This window comes from Salmo salar, chromosome 02 (genome assembly GCF_965601325.2).
Source record: "Salmo salar chromosome 02, fSalSal1, whole genome shotgun sequence".
Classification (NCBI taxonomy): Eukaryota; Metazoa; Chordata; class Actinopteri; order Salmoniformes; family Salmonidae; genus Salmo; species Salmo salar.
Window position 1 is genome coordinate 66,013,947 of NC_138292.1, and position 18,161 is coordinate 66,032,107.

General features: G+C 45.7%; 1 protein-coding gene across 3 annotated transcripts in view; it reads right to left on the bottom strand.

The window, feature by feature from the left end:
• The window catches only part of LOC106589837 (microtubule-associated serine/threonine-protein kinase 1), an 87,597-nt gene that overhangs the window by 3,923 nt on the left and 65,513 nt on the right, over positions 1-18,161 (bottom strand). For all 3 annotated transcript variants that reach the window (XM_045707909.2, XM_045707903.2, XM_045707916.2), the window contains 14 exons: positions 17,104-17,174; positions 16,525-16,601; positions 16,049-16,257; positions 11,785-11,923; positions 11,322-11,454; positions 9,499-9,664; positions 9,003-9,104; positions 8,010-8,132; positions 7,420-7,532; positions 2,758-2,918; positions 2,124-2,374; positions 885-1,145; positions 303-547; positions 68-190 (listed from right to left, as the gene is read on the bottom strand). In XM_045707909.2, the coding sequence (XP_045563865.1) occupies positions 68-190; positions 303-547; positions 885-1,145; positions 2,124-2,374; positions 2,758-2,918; positions 7,420-7,532; positions 8,010-8,132; positions 9,003-9,104; positions 9,499-9,664; positions 11,322-11,454; positions 11,785-11,923; positions 16,049-16,257; positions 16,525-16,601; positions 17,104-17,174 (2,174 nt within the window). The remainder of the gene's footprint in view (positions 1-67; positions 191-302; positions 548-884; positions 1,146-2,123; positions 2,375-2,757; positions 2,919-7,419; positions 7,533-8,009; positions 8,133-9,002; positions 9,105-9,498; positions 9,665-11,321; positions 11,455-11,784; positions 11,924-16,048; positions 16,258-16,524; positions 16,602-17,103; positions 17,175-18,161) is intronic.

Genomic DNA, 18,161 nt, shown 5'->3' on the forward strand with positions numbered 1-18,161 from the left:
GATATTGCGCAAACCTACGAATATCAACAAAGTCTATTGTAGAACCCAGTCTCTTCTTCCATCATACCTTTAGAATGAGTTCCACCACTTCCGTGTGGACCAATCCGTGGACAGACTCCCCATTCACATGGGTGATGAGGTCACCAGCACACAGTCCTGCTTCCTGGGCGGGGCCTCCATCCTCCACGTGCTGCCATTGGACGAGGATACATTGTCAATCAATAAATAGGATAGTGTACACCTTTCAAGTTAATAAATTAATGAATCCACCCCCTCCCCCCTTCTCCTCCCCCTCTCCTCACCCAGATGATGTGATGGACACTGTAAACATCCGTATCTCCCATGTAGACCCGTATCGCCCTGAGGGTAAATCCGTACTTCTTCCCTGAGCGGTGGATGGTGATGGGAGAGCGCAGCACGCTGACGGCAGGGGCCGGACAGTAGTCACGGCTGGGTGACGAGTCCCGGGAGGAGGGGTTGGAGGACAGGGAGAGGGGGGACATGGGGCTGGCCAAGGGGGAGCTGTGACTGTGGATGTACTGGTCTACTGTGGTGGGGGGGAGAATGTTAGGGAGAGGAGTAATGGGAAAGGGGAAAGATGAAGGGATGACAAATTGGGAGAATGGAATAGTGATTGCAGGTAAGAAAAAGAGTAAGAAAGGTTTTAGACATAGAGATACACATATTACAGTGTACTATTGCATCATGTGGTTTGAAGCATGCTGTGTAAACTCAGCATTAGAGTAACATCCCAGCTCACAGCACCCTCTAGTGGCAGGAGGCCATAGTGATTAATTGACTGCCTGATTAAATGTATTTGATTATTAAAATACATATAAAGCTACTCAAGCCAGAGACAACACATAAAAATGCAGCATAGTTACCTGCAGGTATGATGACAGACAGGGCTGTGGCCGAGGCTGACTTGATAACCTTGTTGCCAGGCCGTGAGTTCCTCTTCTCCCCTGTGTCTCCTGACATCTGCTGGTGTCTCGCCCTGCGGAGGACCAGGTCATTCGTGGCCCGGGGGCCCAGGGGGTCATACACAGGCCCTGCCCCCAGCTCCCTATAGGCTGATGTAGGTCCAGGAGTAGTGGAGGGGGTGGGCGTGGCTCCCAGAGTCTCGCCTGGCCTCGGTGGTTTCTCTGTTGGCGGAAAAACATATTACTCTCCAGTCTCAAGTATATTGTTGGAGCTTAGCTAATGTCCTCTCTTGGCTTACTTACAATCTATTGTGGTGGGTAATTTCTGCATTACCAAATGAGGAGAGTTACAAACAAGTCAGAGTTATACTTAAAACTACATCTTTAATAATTAAGATGCTTTTGCAAAAGCACTTGACCTTCAATGAACCATTGAAAAGTGATTACACAAAAGTACAAAGATCTTTTATACCCAAAATCCACCCCTCTCAACGTACATGACGAACAACAGATCTTAGGAACAGTTCACAAAGGTTAAGTTTTGTATGAAAGATATCTATAAAACATAGCAGACAGCAACTGCTGTGTCAACAGTTTATTGTATAGACCAGTGTCTGGCCCTCCTACTCCAAACTGGAACCATCTCTCCCTGGTACGGTATAGAACAGAACCATTAGCTCATCCAATGGCATAAATCAATTGACAACTCTAGATACTCCCATCTCAAGTAAACCCCCTCTTGACTCCACTCCTGGACAAGCTCACTGAGGGGAATGACTTGCGCACAGACATTGTGGAGACAAATAATTGGTTCCCCATTAATCACGCCATCCCTTCACATGGTTTAAGAATAGGTAAAGACACATTCACATATGAAGACAATGTTTCATTCTGACTTCTCCCCTCTCTGGGCCCCAAGTGACTGAGCCCTAGCTAAGGGAAAAGTACAACTGTCAACACCAGAGTCCAAAGGGCACGCCATCCTAATGACAAGTATCTCACATAAGCATATTATACAAATAAAACATCTTAATTATCTATGTTACCCAACTAATTCTGATTCATCCACCACACTATACACATCATCACTTTCTACAGACTTTTCAATTGTCACCTCACCTGATAAAATCACCAGTTTGTCAGGTGACAATACAAGTGAAACAAACCTCTACCACCCCGTAATCTCTCTCTCTCTCTCACCTCCTACATGTTCCTCCTTTGGGTCAGGGGTGGTGCTGGGGGTGGAGGGGGGTGTGGAGGGAACGGAGGCCACCTCCAGTGAAGTCCCCCTAGCCTTGACAGGGGGCTGGCGTGTCAGGGGGTCTGGGTTGTCCTCCTGCTGTGAGGCGAAGCGATGCGTGTCCATGAGGGCGGAGAAACGGCGCCGGGCCCCAAGGGGAGGGCTGGAGTCACCGTCCATGTAGAGGGACTCAGAACCGGACAGACGCTTCCTTTGAGGGGCCAGGAGAAGAGAAGAGGCTATTATTCCCAATGCTAAGGGACTTTTATTTTGAAAACTTCTTTAAACTGATGTTGAATCAATGTGTAGTGAATGTTGGTATAAAGGTGTCATGACTTGTATACATTTCATGAATGCCTATGTATATCCCCTTAAAGTTAGTGTTAACATCTCTCTGTTTGGATGATTTAATGGCTGCTACCACCGTCTTAGGTTCTGACACATCTCCAATACAGGAGCTCAGCGTGAGAGTTCACACAATCGCACTCACTAGAGTCAATTATAGACCGTGGATCTCACTTCTATAAACCAACCTGTGTATGAAACTCAGACATGAAACCCCCATCTCTCTCTCTCTCAACCCACCACACTCACATCTCAGGTGATCCGGTCCTCCAGCTCTTGTCCCTGATAGGGAAGCTTCCCAGACTCTCTCTCTTCCCCTTGTTGTCCTCCCGGGAGCCCTTGTGTTCCCGTCGAGTCACTGAGGGGGCCTTCTGCTCCAACTGGGACAGGTGCTCCATGCTGCTGTACACCTGCAGAGGGGCCATGGAGAGAAAGTCCAAATCTGAGCTACACTGCTGATTCTAGGTCAGCACTCCTACTCTGAAACACTTCATGAATACATGGCCTGAACATAAAGAAAGGAAGCAAGTTGGTTAAAACACTCATCATCAATACCCTTAGCCTTAAGCCAAACATAGACATGATAGTCAGTTACATACTGTAGATAGAAAGATTGCGGAGCTAATTAACTTACAACAACTGCATTTAAATAAGGATAGGCTAGAGTCAATTACTTTACATGTAATACAAAGTAGGTGGGTGCTTCAGCTAAAACGTACAACACACACACACACACACCACACACACACACACACACACACACACACACACACACACACACACACACACACACACACACACACACACACACACACACACACACACGGCAAGGTCTCGTAAATGAGCTGTGAGTAAGCTGGTGTGTGTGGGAGACCAGCTTAACAACAAGAACAGTGCTTTAAATCAAGGCTAAAGAGTATTCAGCACCATGGTAACTGAAGCAGTGGCCATAACATGAGCTGTACTGTGATATGTACATTGGCTTCTAAATCTAAACTACTGTAATAAATCAAATCACATTTTACTACAGTTGTAGACTAACAGGGAAATGCTTACTTACGGGTCTTTTTCCAACAATGCAGTTCAAGATAAAGATACAAAATAATATAAAAAATGTAAATAGTGACATGAGGAATAAATACACAGTGAATAACGAATAAAAATAATGAGTCAAAATAACATGTCTATATACAGGAAGTAGCAGCAGCGAGTCGATGTGCAGGGGTACAAGGTAACCGAGATAGATATGTACATATAGGTAGGGGTAAAGTGACTAGGCAACAGGATAGATAATAGACAGTAGCAGCACCTTAAGTGTAAAAGTGTGTGTGTGTGTGTGTGTGTATGTGTAAACGTGTGTGTGCGTGTGTGTGTGGTGTTAGTATGCACGTGTGTGCATCTTATGAGTGTGTGGGTGTATGTAGTAATGTGTGTGTGTGTGAATGTGTGTGGTGGGGTGTCAGTTTAAGTCAGTGGAGGCTCCTCAGAGGAGGGGGAGGACCATCCTCCTCAGTGAATTTCTGAAAAATAAAAATAATGAAACATTTAAAAAGTTACCCTTTTTAGATAAGATTATACTAAATATATATTTACGTCACCAAATAATTGATTAAAACACACTTTCTGCAATAAAGTTCTACAGTAGCCTCAACAGCGCTCTGTAGAGTAGCACTATGGTGTAGGTGGAGGACAGCTAGTTTCCGTCCTCCTTTGGGTACGTTGACTTCAATACAAAACCTGGAAGGCTTTGTATGAGGACCAATTGTCCTCTGAGTCATTCAGATGTTCATTGGCAGACTTCTGACGGGCCTGTATATGTATTCTTGAGCAGGGGGACCTTGCGGGCGCTGCAGGATTTCAGTCCTTTACGGCGTAGTGTGTTACCAATTGTTTTCTTGGTGACTATGGTCCCAGCTGCCTTGAGATCATTGACAAGATCCTCCCGTGTAGTTCTGGGCTGATTCCTCACCGTTCTCAAGATCATTGCAACTCCACGAGGTGAGATCTTGCATGGAGCCCCAGGCCGAGGGATATTGACAGTTCTTTTGTGTTTCTTCCATTTGCGAATAATCGCACCAAATGTTGTCACCTTCTCACCAAGCTGCTTGGCGATGGTCTTGTAGCCCAGTCCAGCCTTGTGTAGGTCTACAATCTTGTCCCTGACATCCTTGGAGAGCTCTTTGGTCTTGGCCATGGTGGAGAGTTTGGAATCTGATTGATTGCTTCTGTGGACAGGTGTCTTTTTTACAGGTAACAAGCTGCGGTTAGGAGCACTCCCTTTAAGAGTGTGCTCCTAATCTCAGCTCGTTACCTGTATAAAAGACACCTGGGAGCCAGAAATCTTTCTGATTGAGAGGGGGTCAAATACTTATTTCCCTCATTAAAATGCAAATCAATTTATAACATTTTTGACATGTGTTTTTCTGGATATTTTTGTTGTTATTCTGTCTCTCACTGTTCAAATACACCTACCATTAAAATTATAGACTGATCCTTTCTTTGTCAGTGGGCAAACGTACAAAATCAGCAGGGGATGAAATACTTTTTTCCCCCACTGTATGAATTTATTGCCACCAGGATCCACTGGTGTAACTGCTAACTGCTTGCTGACTATACAATGTGCTGTATGATTGTAGCAGGTTTATATTAATGCGTTAGTTGTAGTAGCTATGTTGACTATGATGTTAGCTAATATGGCGACAATGATGTAGGCTGTGTGTAGCAGTTAGCGGTTATGATATTAAGGTTTGGCTTGGAAAGGTTTTTTCACCTGATCACAGACAGCTGATGTGTTATGCACTGTTGTCCACAAGTGAAGGGAAAAGGTGAGAGGAGGAGAGTGCGTAGATGCGAGAAGGAATTAACAAGCAAAGTGATCATGCTGTTTGTATGTGGCTGCTATGAAAGTGAACTGTGTTTGCGTGTGATCAGGGATGTGTTAATTCTGCCGATTCTGTTGTAAAACCTTTCTTAAACAGAACGAAACGGGAATAAACATACCTTTATTTGCCCAATAGAAACTCTCGTTTGCAACTGTTGGACTAATGATTACACTCAAAATAAGCTAGATGCAGGCAAGAGTGAGCAAGGTGGTATTGAATGTGTCACTGTCTGTCAACTTGACTACTCACATTTTTCTCTTGACCTGTGCACCTACATTGTAAACTTTCATTCATAGGCTAGGTTGTAGCAACCTCATGATGGGTATAGAGAAACTGTATCATGTAGTAGCCTAAACCTATTGATGTTACATTGAGCTGGTTGAATGGAATATTCAACTGAATGGACAGTCATCCAATATGTTGTAAAAGAAATAAGGCCATGCCTCATCTTAAATGGCACCGACCGCCACTGGTGTAAATATCTGTGAGTCTGTGTGTAGAGTCCAGTGTGTATGCATAGAGTCAGTGCAAGAGATGGTTAATGCAGGTAGTCCGGGTAGCCATTTGATGAGCTATTTAGCAGGCTTGTTTAGCAGTCTAATGGCTTGGGGGTAGAAGCTGTTCAGGGTCCTGTTGGTTCCTGACTTGGCGCCTCTGTACCGCTTGTGCGGTAGCAGAGAGAACAGTCTATGACTTGGGTAGCTGGAGTCTGACAATTTTTTGGGCCTTCCTCTAGCACCACCTATATACAGGTCCTGGATGGCAGGGAGCTCGGCCCCAGTACCACCCTCTGTAGTGCCTTGTGGTCGGGTGCCTTACAGTTGCCGTACCAAGTGGTGATGCAGCCACCTGTGTGTGTGTGTGTGTACATGCGTCCGTGTGTATGCTTTGAGACCAGCAGGCAGTGTTCTAGACTCTAATCAGGTCTCTCCATCAATGTACTGCTACTGTAATAGAGCCCTTAGCCCTCTCCATTTATACAAGAGACCCTTCACACCCACACATGCACACACACAGCCCTACCCATTCCCACAAGAGACCCTGCATTAGTCCCCACCCATACAGGAGAACAGAGAGGAGGAGGAAGGGACAGATGAAGGACAAAAGGAGGGCAGCAGAGAGAGAGAGATAATATAGAAGGAAAGATGGTGTAACGACAGAATGACAGGATAAAAGGGATTCAAACTATGAGGTGGACAAAAAGAGGAGGGATAAAGAGAGAGTGAGGGAGAGGGAGAGAGAGAGGATGAAAAATGAGATGGGATAGCTTGAAGACACTGATAAGTAAGGGGAGATGAAGAGAGAAAATGACCTTGCTGAAGCGAGGGCAGCCAGAGGAGTGTGTGTCCCACGTGTGTGTGTGCAGGGTTGGGTAGGTTCCTTTTTAAATGTAATCCACTACAGTTACTGGTTACCTAGAGTGGGAGGTAGCCTAACGGTTAGAGCGTTTGGCCGGTAACTGAAAGATCACTGGTTCGAAGAGCCGACAAGGTGAGAAATCGGTTGCTGGCCCTTGAACTTAACTCTAATTTGCTCAAGGGAAGCCGTACTTCTATGGCTGACCCTGTAAAACAACACATTTCACTGCACCTATCTGGTGTATGTGACAATATAAAAATGTATGTTAACCTGTCCAAATTGGAATCTGTAAGGTAACTTTTGGATTGCCCAAACTCAGTAACATAATCTTTCAGTTACTTTCCCCTTAAGAGACATTAGAAGAAGACAAACATGATCCATCAACCACATGTGGTGTGTCATCATAGTGGTCTCTGACTTGTGGTCAGACTCTCTCAGGTGGAACAAAGTTAAACTTGCACCTTTTTTCAATGCTGAATTGAATGTCATTGAGAAAACAGAAAGTTGTCATAATGGATATTTTTTTCCAGAAAACATCCTTTCTGAATTTAAAAGTAATCCAAGAAGTAATCATCTAGTTTATCAAAAGTATCTTTAATCTGTTAGTGTTTTGTAATGTAATCAGTTACTCCCCAACCATGTGTGTGTGTGTGTGTGTGTGTGTGTGTACCTTGCTGAAGCGAGGGGAGCAGGAGGAGAACTGTCTGATCTCAACAGGCTCATCATCATCGTTGGTGTCATCCTCATCGTACGCATTGATGTGGTGATAACGATCTGATCGGGCTGAGGGAGGACAGGGGAAGAGAGAGAGAAACAGAGAGACAGAGAGAGAGATGGCGAGAAAGAGAGAGATGGCGAGAAAGAGAGAGAGATGGCGAGAAAGAGAGATGGAGAGAAACAGAGAGAAAGAGAGAGAGAGCGAGATGTAACATCTTAGTTTTCATAAATAATTTAACGGTCCTAGCCTTGGCGTTCTCTCTCCTCTGCTTACACTTTTCAAAGTCGCTGTAAGACGCTGCAACACTTTGGGAGAACCACTCTCTGGCTTGGCTGAGTTTTACCATGAGATAACCCCTATTAAAGATCAAAGACTCACTGGCTTTACACATGGAGCCTAATTCTGATATTTTTCCAATTATATGTATTTTGATCAATCAGATACGTTTTTGGCCAATTGGGCAAAATATCAGAATTGGGCTGCCTGTGTAAATGCAGCCAGTGTGCTTTATTGGCATTAAATACACAGGTAACGGCACTCACTGTCGAAGTAGCTGGTGTCCTCTTCTGACTCCAGGTGAGGTATGAACTCTGCCTTCTGTCTCAGTAGACTGTTCCAGTCCAGGTCAGAGAAGAACGAGTGCTGCTTCACTTCAAACGCTCCCCCTGGGGGCACGGAGGAATAATACCAACAACAAGATCAGCTGTGAGAATGTAGGCCTCGGAAGAGCATATGGCTCTGGGCCATGGTAGTTGGAGTAATACATAAACAAAGGTTAAAATGTGAATAATTATGGCATGATTCATTACACACAGTAAGCAGGAATATTTTCTGACTCATATCAGAGAGCTAGGGAGAGTAGCCTGCTGTGTGCCAGACTGTTGTTATTATAATTTTTAAAAAAAATGCACCTCCCTTTTCAATCTTGTCTCATCGCTGCAACTCCCCAATGGACTCGGGAGAGGTGAAGGTGGAGTCATGTGTCCTCCGAAACATGACCTGCCTAACCGCGCTCCTTAACACCCGCCAGCTTAACCCGGAAGCCAGCCGCACCAATGTGTCGGAGAAAACACAGTTCAACTGGTGACCAGGGTCAGCCTGCAGGCACCCAGCCTGCCAGAGGAGGTGCTACAGCACGATGAGCCAAGTAAAGCACCCCCAGCCAAACCCTCCCCTAACCTGGACGACGCTGGGCCAATTGTGTGCCGTCTTATGGGACTCCCGGCCACGGCCAGTTGTGGCACAGCCTGGGAATGAACCCGGGTCTGTAGTAAAATCTGTGTTCAACAATGCATTGCCTTGACAAACAAGGTTGTGTTTGGTAAGATTTTGACAGTAGACTACAGCAGAAACAGGAGGAACATTCTTAAATTCTAGCACATTGGTTCCGAAACTCGGTGTCGGGAGAGACCAAGTTGAAATTAGGTCCCCTGAGAAAATCTTCAAATGGGTATAGAATACAAGCTAAACTTTTAGTGTCAACTAAGGGCCTTTTGTCGTGTGCAGAACAAGTTTGAGAAGCCTTGTTGTAGTACCTGTACCCAGCCTCATCAGTGGATTGGTCTGTAACAGGGTTGATATCAGTCCCTGGGCATCAGCAGGCAGGACCTCATCTCCATCAGGCCACACTATGTCATCTGAGAGAGACAACAGAGCCAGTTACAGAGAGAATGAACAGCAAGGATTTGGAACTGGACCAACATTGAGTCAGGTACAAGTTAGTACACAGACAGAGGCCTTGGAGTCAACAGTCACCTACAGCAGTGGTTTTTAAACCTCTCCTCGGGGACCCCCAGCCATTCATTTGATCTATTCCAGAGCTAGCACACCTGATTCAACTTGTGAATTGTCTGGGGGGTCCCCGAGGAGAGCTTTGAAAACCCCTGACATACTGCACAGAACAAGAGGCACTGGGGGGGATTCAAAAAGACAACAGGTGCAGACACAGAGGAAAGGCCAGCCCTCATGTCTCAATCACCTGTGATGACCTGTCCAAAGAGCTTTTGATTGATTGAATGATGGCAGACTCACCTGTGATGACCTGTCCAAAGAGCTCCTCAGGCGTGTCTCCAAAGAAGGGCACACAGCCCACCAAGAACTCATAGAGGATGATGCCCATGGCCCACCAGTCCACTGGCTTCCCGTAGCCCTGTCTCAGGATCACCTCCGGGGCTATGTACTCTGGGGTGCCACACACCTGGGACAGGGAGAGAGATCCACCAATCACAAGTCTCGATCACGCTCCTTGCCTCTATTTTCCTCTCACCTACACGTACCGGATGCAATGGAGCAGTCCCAAAAGTGCAAAACCTGCCCATCTGCCACGCCAGGCAGGCTCAATAAAAATGAAAGACAACAACAAATACTATTTGAACCCAGGTCTGGCCTGCGTAGCTATATGCAAGCCCAAGAGCTTGAATATTCTTCCATCTGTCTCTGACAGCAGTACTGTACAGTAATCACGAATCAAGGACCCAGATTGTATAATGCTGATAATCAGAATTCTAATTCTAATTGGGACTGTTGCTGTACACTGTTGAGGCAGCAGGGGCCTAGTTCATTACAGCTGAGTGAATAACCCATGCCCTCTAATCAAGAGTCTGCACAGACCACAACGTGAAATGATCTTCATGTATTTCATGTGCAGATGATGTGTGTTCATTAGAACCCATTAAAAAGCATGAGCTGGCGCACACCCCAAACAGTTGGTAGAGCTGCTGACTAACGGAGAGTAACTGTAGGCTGAAAAAATTGAATAAAGAGATTTGCCCACTCTACATACAAGGTCCCAGTAATGTACTGGGTAAACCACCAACGTTTCAGCATCCCTGTGCCTTCTTCAGGGTAATGTCATGAATGCTTGAACCAGGTTATGTAGACAAACACTGCAATTAGTGCAACCAATGACAATAGCGAGGGGTGTGTCATAGTTACTGTTAAAAGACAATAGTTTACAGCATGTTGAATATATTAGGCTATTGTTATCATATGGCAACATAATTAGATATTGTGCATAGTAATAGCATCAACATACATCATTATTTTATTTAATACACATATTTAATTGTTTCCATTTCATTTCATCTTTGTTGTTACATGTCATCTTTTGGTTCAACAGTAATGCACAATAAGCATCATGCCGGCAACATCTTGGGTGCACGCTGATACGCTGTAGAGCACAGGAGGTTGGTGGCACCTTAATTGGGGAGGACGGGCTCGTGGTAATGACTGGAGCGGAATAGGTGGAATGGTATCAAATACATCAAATGTCCATGCTAAAGCAGGTTGTATCCATCTAGAGTCCTCTTTCTACCTCTATGTGAAACAACACAGCATTCAGTCTGGTTTAACCAGGCTAGATGCCCTACTGCTGGAGATGACACTGTATTGCTGCTGGCCTAACAGCATCATTCATTAATATGGGGAGTTAAATTCAAAACCTGAGTAAACAAACTGTAATTGCAAAATAAATAGGGAGCAGAATATAATTTATTTTGAGAAATGATGATGATTCAGTCTGTATGATAAATATTATTAGTGACTGTGTGTATTGCTCTTGTTTGGCAAATTATGCGTTTTTGCAAGGTTATTTTGAGATTCTCAATTCGTTGATGCATGAGGCAAGTCAAGGGATCCTGAATTCAACTCACTCACTCACGCAACTTTCATGACTGTAGGCTATCTACAGAGTTTCTAACATACTGTATGTGATTGGCTCTTCATTGAGAAGTTGTCTGTATACTACCTCTCACAATATGATTCATTGTTTGTTTGATTGGCTGAGTGACTGACTGATCATGACTGACCGACTGACTAACTGACTGATTGATTGACTGACCAATCAATCGATCTACCTGTTTGTCCAGGAACTCGCGTGCGTCCTTCTCGATGTGTCCCTCGTACAGGTTGGTGGTGAGGCTCATCAGACCCATCTTAGACAGGCCAAAGTCAGTCAGCTTGATGTGGCCCATAGAGGTGATCAGAAGACTGGTGGAAACAGGAACAACACATGGGCTGTTAGACATCAACTGCACAGCAAACCCCAGGAACAGCCATTATTCTATTCCAGCCATTACAATGAGCCCGTCCTCCTATAGCTCCTCCCACCAGCCTCCACTGGTATGTATGACCAATAGGAGCCTGTAGACAGTATTCCTAGAACCTTTCACAGTACACACATTTTGGCTTAATATTATTAGAGGATGTCCCAAATTTTCCTAAGAAATTACATTTATGGTGAATATTGTATAGTCTGAATGCAACTTAAGACCTCCAATCCACCAGGGGAGTGCCAGGGTGGCAGTGCAGCCCACTCACTTGTCAGGCTTGAGGTCTCGGTGCACGATGCCATAGTTGTGTAGGTACTCCAGTGCCAGCACGGTCTCCGCAAAGTACATTTTGGTGAGTTCCACGGGCAGCGCACCGATGTTCTTCAGCAGAGTGGCACAGTCTCCCCCTATAGGAACACAACATGGTTGGTTAGGCACAGTCTCCCCCTATAGGAACACAACATGTTTGGTTAGACACAGTCTCCCCCTATAGGAACATAACATGTTTGGTTAGACACAGTCTCCCCCTATAGGAACACAACATGGTTGGTTAGACACAGACTCCCCGAATAGGAACACAACATGGTTGGTTAGACACAGTCTCCCCCTATAGGAACACAACATGGTTGGTTAGACACGGTCTACCCCTATAGGAACACAACATGTTTGGTTAGACACGGTCTCCCCCTATAGGAACACAACATGGTTGGTTAGACACGGTCTCCCCCTATAGGAACACAACATGGTTGGTTAGACACAGTCTCCCCCTATAGGAACATAACATGGTTGGTGAGACACGGTCTCCCCCTATAGGAACACAACATGGTTGGTTAGACACAGTCTCCCCCTATAGGAACACAACATGGTTGGTTAGACACAGTCTCCCCCTATAGGAACACAACATGGTTGGTTAGACACGGTCTCCCCCTATAGGAACACAACATGGTTGGTTAGACACGGTCTCCCCCTATAGGAACATAACATGTTTGGTTAGACACAGTCTCCCCCTATAGGAACACAACATGTTTGGTTAGACACAGTCTCCCCCTATAGGAACACAACATGGTTGGTTAGACACAGACTCCCCGTATAGGAACACAACATGGTTGGTTAGACACAGTCTCCCCCTATAGGAACACAACATGGTTGGTTAGACACGGTCTCCCCGTATAGGAACACAACATGGTTGGTTAGACACGGTCTCCCCCTATAGGAACATAACATGGTTGGTTAGACACAGTCTCCCCCTATAGGAACACAGCATGGTTGGTTAGACACTGTCTCCCCCTATAGGAACACAACATGGTTGGTTAGACACGGTCTCCCCGTATAGGAACACAACATGGTTGGTTAGACACGGTCTCCCCCTATAGGAACACAACATGGTTGGTTAGACACGGTCTCCCCCTATAGGAACACAACATGGTTAGTTAGACACGGTCTCCCCCTATAGGAACAAAACATGGTTGGTTAGACACGGTCTCCCCCTATAGGAACACAACATGGTTGGTTAGGCACAGTCTCTCCATATAGGAACACACCATGGTTGGTTAGACATGGTCTCCCCCTATAGGAACACAACATGGTTGGTTAGGCACAGTCTCCCCGTATAGGAACACACCATGGTTGGTTAGACGCGGTCTCCCCCAACACGGTCTCCCCCTATAGGAACACAACATGGTTGGTTAGACACGGTCTCCCCTATAGGAACACAACATGGTTGGTTAGGCACAGTCTCCCCATATAGGAACACAACATGGTTGGTTAGACACGGTCTCCCCCTATAGGAACACAACATGGTTGGTTAGACACAGACTCCCCGTATAGGAACACAACATGGTTGGTTAGACACAGTCTCCCCCTATAGGAACACAACATGGTTGGTTAGACACAGTCTCCCCCTATAGGAACACAACATGGTTGGTTAGACACAGTCTCCCCCTTTGGGAACACAACATGGTTGGTTAGACACGGTCTCCCCCTATAGGAACACAACATGGTTGGTTAGACATGGTCTCCCCCTATAGGAACACAACATGGTTGGTTAGACACGGTCTCCCCCTATAGGAACACAACATGGTTGGTTAGACATGGTCTCCCCCTATAGGAACACAACATGGTTGGTTAGACACAGTCTCCCCCTATAGGAACACAACATGGTTGGTTAGACACAGTCTCCCCCTATAGGAACACAACATGGTTGGTTAGACACGGTCTCCCCCTATAGGAACACAACATGGTTGGTTAGACACAGACTTCCCCTATAGGAACACAACATGGTTGGTTAGACACAGACTCCCCGTATAGGAACACAACATGGTTGGTTAGACACGGTCTACCCCTATAGGAACACAACATGGTTGGTTAGACACAGACTCCCCGTATAGGAACACAACATGGTTGGTTAGACACGGTCTACCCCTATAGGAACACAACATGGTTGGATAGACATGGGTTATGCCTCGGCTCTCTACCCTGCTCCTAAAGAATGGACTTGTACACACTTTCTGTCATGGATTCAAACAATGGTGGGGACTTCATTGACCTACAGACAAAGCTTATACCACAACAACGCTTTTCAATTTACGACGGGCAATGTGCATGTGCACACTTCTATACCCTTTGGGAAGAGAATGGGGCACAGCCTGAGAGTCAGTCTGAAGGGGTTAAAGGAGTTCACAGTGTCGGTCGGCCCTATCTGTGTTCGTTTGTCTTGGGTTGTTTCTCCCCTCCTCCTTTGGCCTGGTAAACCTATGTTTGGCAGAGTCCTGTCTGACTCACACACTACTCTTCATGTCTGGCTGTGTCTGTAGGCTGACTCTGAACACTAACAATCAGGAGAAAAGCAATCTGCTTTCTGCTATATAGTTGGGTTGAGTATGTTGAGTTGCCCTCGAGCACCTAACACGCATTAAGGAAGATGGTTTGGCTATGGCTGCTGTGGGAAGTGACCCCGTTTTACATTCTACAACTGAATTGACTATGGTAAAATAACAACTTGACAGTTATTTGAATCTCTGGCCCTCGGTCAATCCCCTATGTAGATAGGATAGATGTTTTTAAGTTTCCACCATTGGTGTTGGTTAGACACAGTCCCCGGAAGTTTATAAGAAATCCTGCTATGCCCTCCGACAAACCATCAAACAGGCAAAGCGCCAATATAGGGCTAAGATTGAATCGTACTTTACCGGCTCGGACGCTCGTCTTATGTGGCAGGGCTTGCAAACTATTACAGACTACAAAGGGAAGCACAGCCGCAAGCTGCCCAGTGACATGAGCCTACCAGAGGAGCTAAATCACTTCTATGCTCGCTTCGGGGGAAGCAACACTGAGGCATGCATGAGAGCATCAGCTGTTCCGGACGACTGTGTGATCATGCTCTCCGTAGCCGACGTGAGTAAGACCTTTAAACAGGTCAACATTCACAAGGCTGCAGGGCCAGATGGATTACCAGGACGTGTGCTCCTGGCATGTGCTGACCAACTGGCAGGTGTCTTCACTGACATTTTCAACATGTCCCTGATTGAGTCTGTAATACCAACATGTTTCAAGCAGACCACCATAGTCTCTGTGCCCGAGAACACTAAGGCAACCTACCTAAATGACTACAGAACTGTAGCACTCACGTCCGTAACCATGAAGTGCTTTGAAAGGCTGGTAATGGCTCACATTAACGCCATTATCCCAGAAACAGTAGACCGACTCCAATTTATATACCGCCCAAACAGATCCACAGATGATGCAGTCTTTATTGCACTCCACACTGCCCGTTCCCACCTGTACAAAAGGAACACCTACGTGAGAATGCTATTCATTGACTACAGCTCAGCGTTCAACACCATAGTACCCTCAAAGCTCATCACTAAGCTAAAGATCCTGGGACTAAACACCTCCCTCTGCAACTGGATCCTGGACTTCCTGACGGGCCGCCCCCAGGTGGTGAGGGTAGGTAGCAACACATCCACCACGCTGATCCTCAACACTGGAGCCCCTCAGGGGTGCGTGCTCAGTCCCCTCCTGTGCTCCCTGTTCACCCATGCCTGCGTGGCCAGGTACAACTCCGACACCATCATTAAGTTTGCAGACAACACAACAGTGGTAGGCCTCACTTTAAATGAGGAGGACGGGCTCATAGTAATGTTTGGAATGGAATGAATGGAATGGTATCAAACACATCAAACATATGGTTTTCCATGTGTTTGATACCATTCCATTCACACCACTCCATCCATTATTATGAGCCACCCTCCCCTCTGGTTTCCACCATATTGCTTTCACCTAGCCAGTCCTATCAGATACCATGAAGGGCAAATGAACAAGGGCAGAAGGGAGGGTACTATTTTCCAGAATGAGAATGAAATCCAACCGGGTTTCCTGAGAAACTCTTTCACCTCAAAGGAAGTGAACAAGATCAGAACGGAGAGAACTTTGAAAGAGCTAGGTGTAAGATATGTGAAGTTTCTTGGGACACCCTATGAAGCCTTTATTGTAATTCCATTAAAGAAGTACAGTTTCCTCAGAAACCCACTAACCTTCAACATACTCCATGACCATGCAGAGGTGCCTGCGAGTCTCGAAGGAGCAGAACATGGAGACCACAAAGGGGTTCTCAGCGAAGGTCAGGATGTCTCTCTCTACGAAGGCCTGCTGGATCTGGTTCCTCAGGATCAGGTTCTGCTTGTTGATCTTCTTCATGGCAAAACGCTGACGGGTCTCCCTGTGACGTACCAGGTACACCGCACTGACGGGGGACGGGAGGAGGAGGGACGGAGGAGGGAAGAAGGAGGGAGGGGAGAGAGGGGAGTGGACAAGGAGGGAGGAGGGGAGAGAGGGGGAGGAGGGAGATGGGTAAAGGGTAGAGGTGCAAGAAGCCAAGGGTATGGTTGTGGTAAAATTAGATGGTCAGAGAAATCTACCTGGAGCCTCATGTCTTTGAATGAATGTGAGGACTTTGTGATGTACATGAAATGCATAGTCATTCATATTGCTTTGACCAGACTCTACTCACCCATATGCTCCGTTGCTGATCAGCTTGATTGTTTGAAAGTCTTCTTCACTTGGCGGCTTCATGGCTTTCATCTTCCCCTGCATAAACAAGCAGGCAAGCTCAGTCACTCCCAACTTAAGCTAGATACTTTTTGAAGACAGATCTGGTGTGTCTGTGAGTGTATTTCTCATTAGAGATGGAGGGTCCTCACCTCTGATCTGCTGTGTCTGTGAGTGTATTTCTCATTAGAGATGGAGGGTCCTCACCTCTGATCTGGTGTGTCTGTGAGTGTATTTCTCATTAGAGATGGAGGGTCCTCACCTCTGATCTGCTGTGTCTGTGAGTGTATTTCTCATTAGAGATGGAGGGTCCTCACCTCTGATCTGGTGTGTCTGTGAGTGTATTTCTCATTAGAGATGGAGGGTCCTCAGCTCTGATCTGCTGTGTCTGTGAGTGTATTTCTCATTAGAGATGGAGGGTCCTCAGCTCTGATCTGGTGTGTCTGTGGGTGTATGTATTTATCATTAGAGATGGAGGGTCCTCACCTCTGATCTGGTGTGTCTGTGGGTGTATTTATCATTAGAGATGGAGGGTCCTCACCTCTGCAGAATCGTCTGGCTCTGGGGTGTGGGGACCTTCACTGTCATAGTAGTTGTCCATGCTCACAATGTCTGGACAAAAGCACATGATTTAACACTCAATACAGTATCTGGTGTGTACTGTTGCTGATCAATAGCATTGTTTATACATACAGTGCCTTCAGAAAGTGACTTATTCCACATTTTGTTGTGTTACAGCCTGAGCAATGTAATGGCAATTCACTTTAAAGAGGGTTGTTTAGGTTTTTCTCTACAATAACACAATCACTTTGACATGTGAGTCACTCTGGATAATGGGGAGAGTGCTGAACAAATCAATGCAAATATGTTAAAGGCCCAGTGCAGTCAAAAACGGGATTTCAATGTTTTATATATACAGTGCCTTTGGAAAGTATTCAGACCCCTTGACTTTTTCCACATTTTGTTACATTACAGCCTTATTCTAAAATGGATTAAATAAATGTTTTCCCTCATCAATATACACACAATACCCCATAATGACAAAGCGAAAATAGGTTTTTAGACATTTTTGCAAATGTAATAAAAACAGAAATACCTTCTTTACATAAGTATTCAGACCCTTTGATATGAGACTCAAAATCGAGCTCAGGTGCATCCTGTTTTCATTCATCATCCTTGAGATGTTTTTACAACATGATTGGAGTCCACCTGTGGTAAATTCAATTGATTGGACATGATTTGGAAAGGCACACACCTGTCTATATAAGGTCTCACAGCATGTCAGAGCAAAAAAACAAGCCATGAGGTCAAAGGAATTGTTCGTAGAGCTCTGAGACAGGATTGTGTTGAGGCACAGATCTGGGAAAGGGTACCAAAAAATGTCTGCAGCATTGAGTGTCCCCAAAAACCCAGTGACCTCCATCATTCTTAAAAGGAAAAAGTTTGGAACCACCAAGACTCTTCCTAAAACTGTCTGCCTGGCAAAACTGAGCAATCGGGGGAGAAGGGCCTTGGTCAGAGAGGTGACCAAGAACCCGATTGTCACGCCCTGACCTTAGAGACCCGTTTTATTTCTCTATTTGGTTAGGTCAAGGTGTG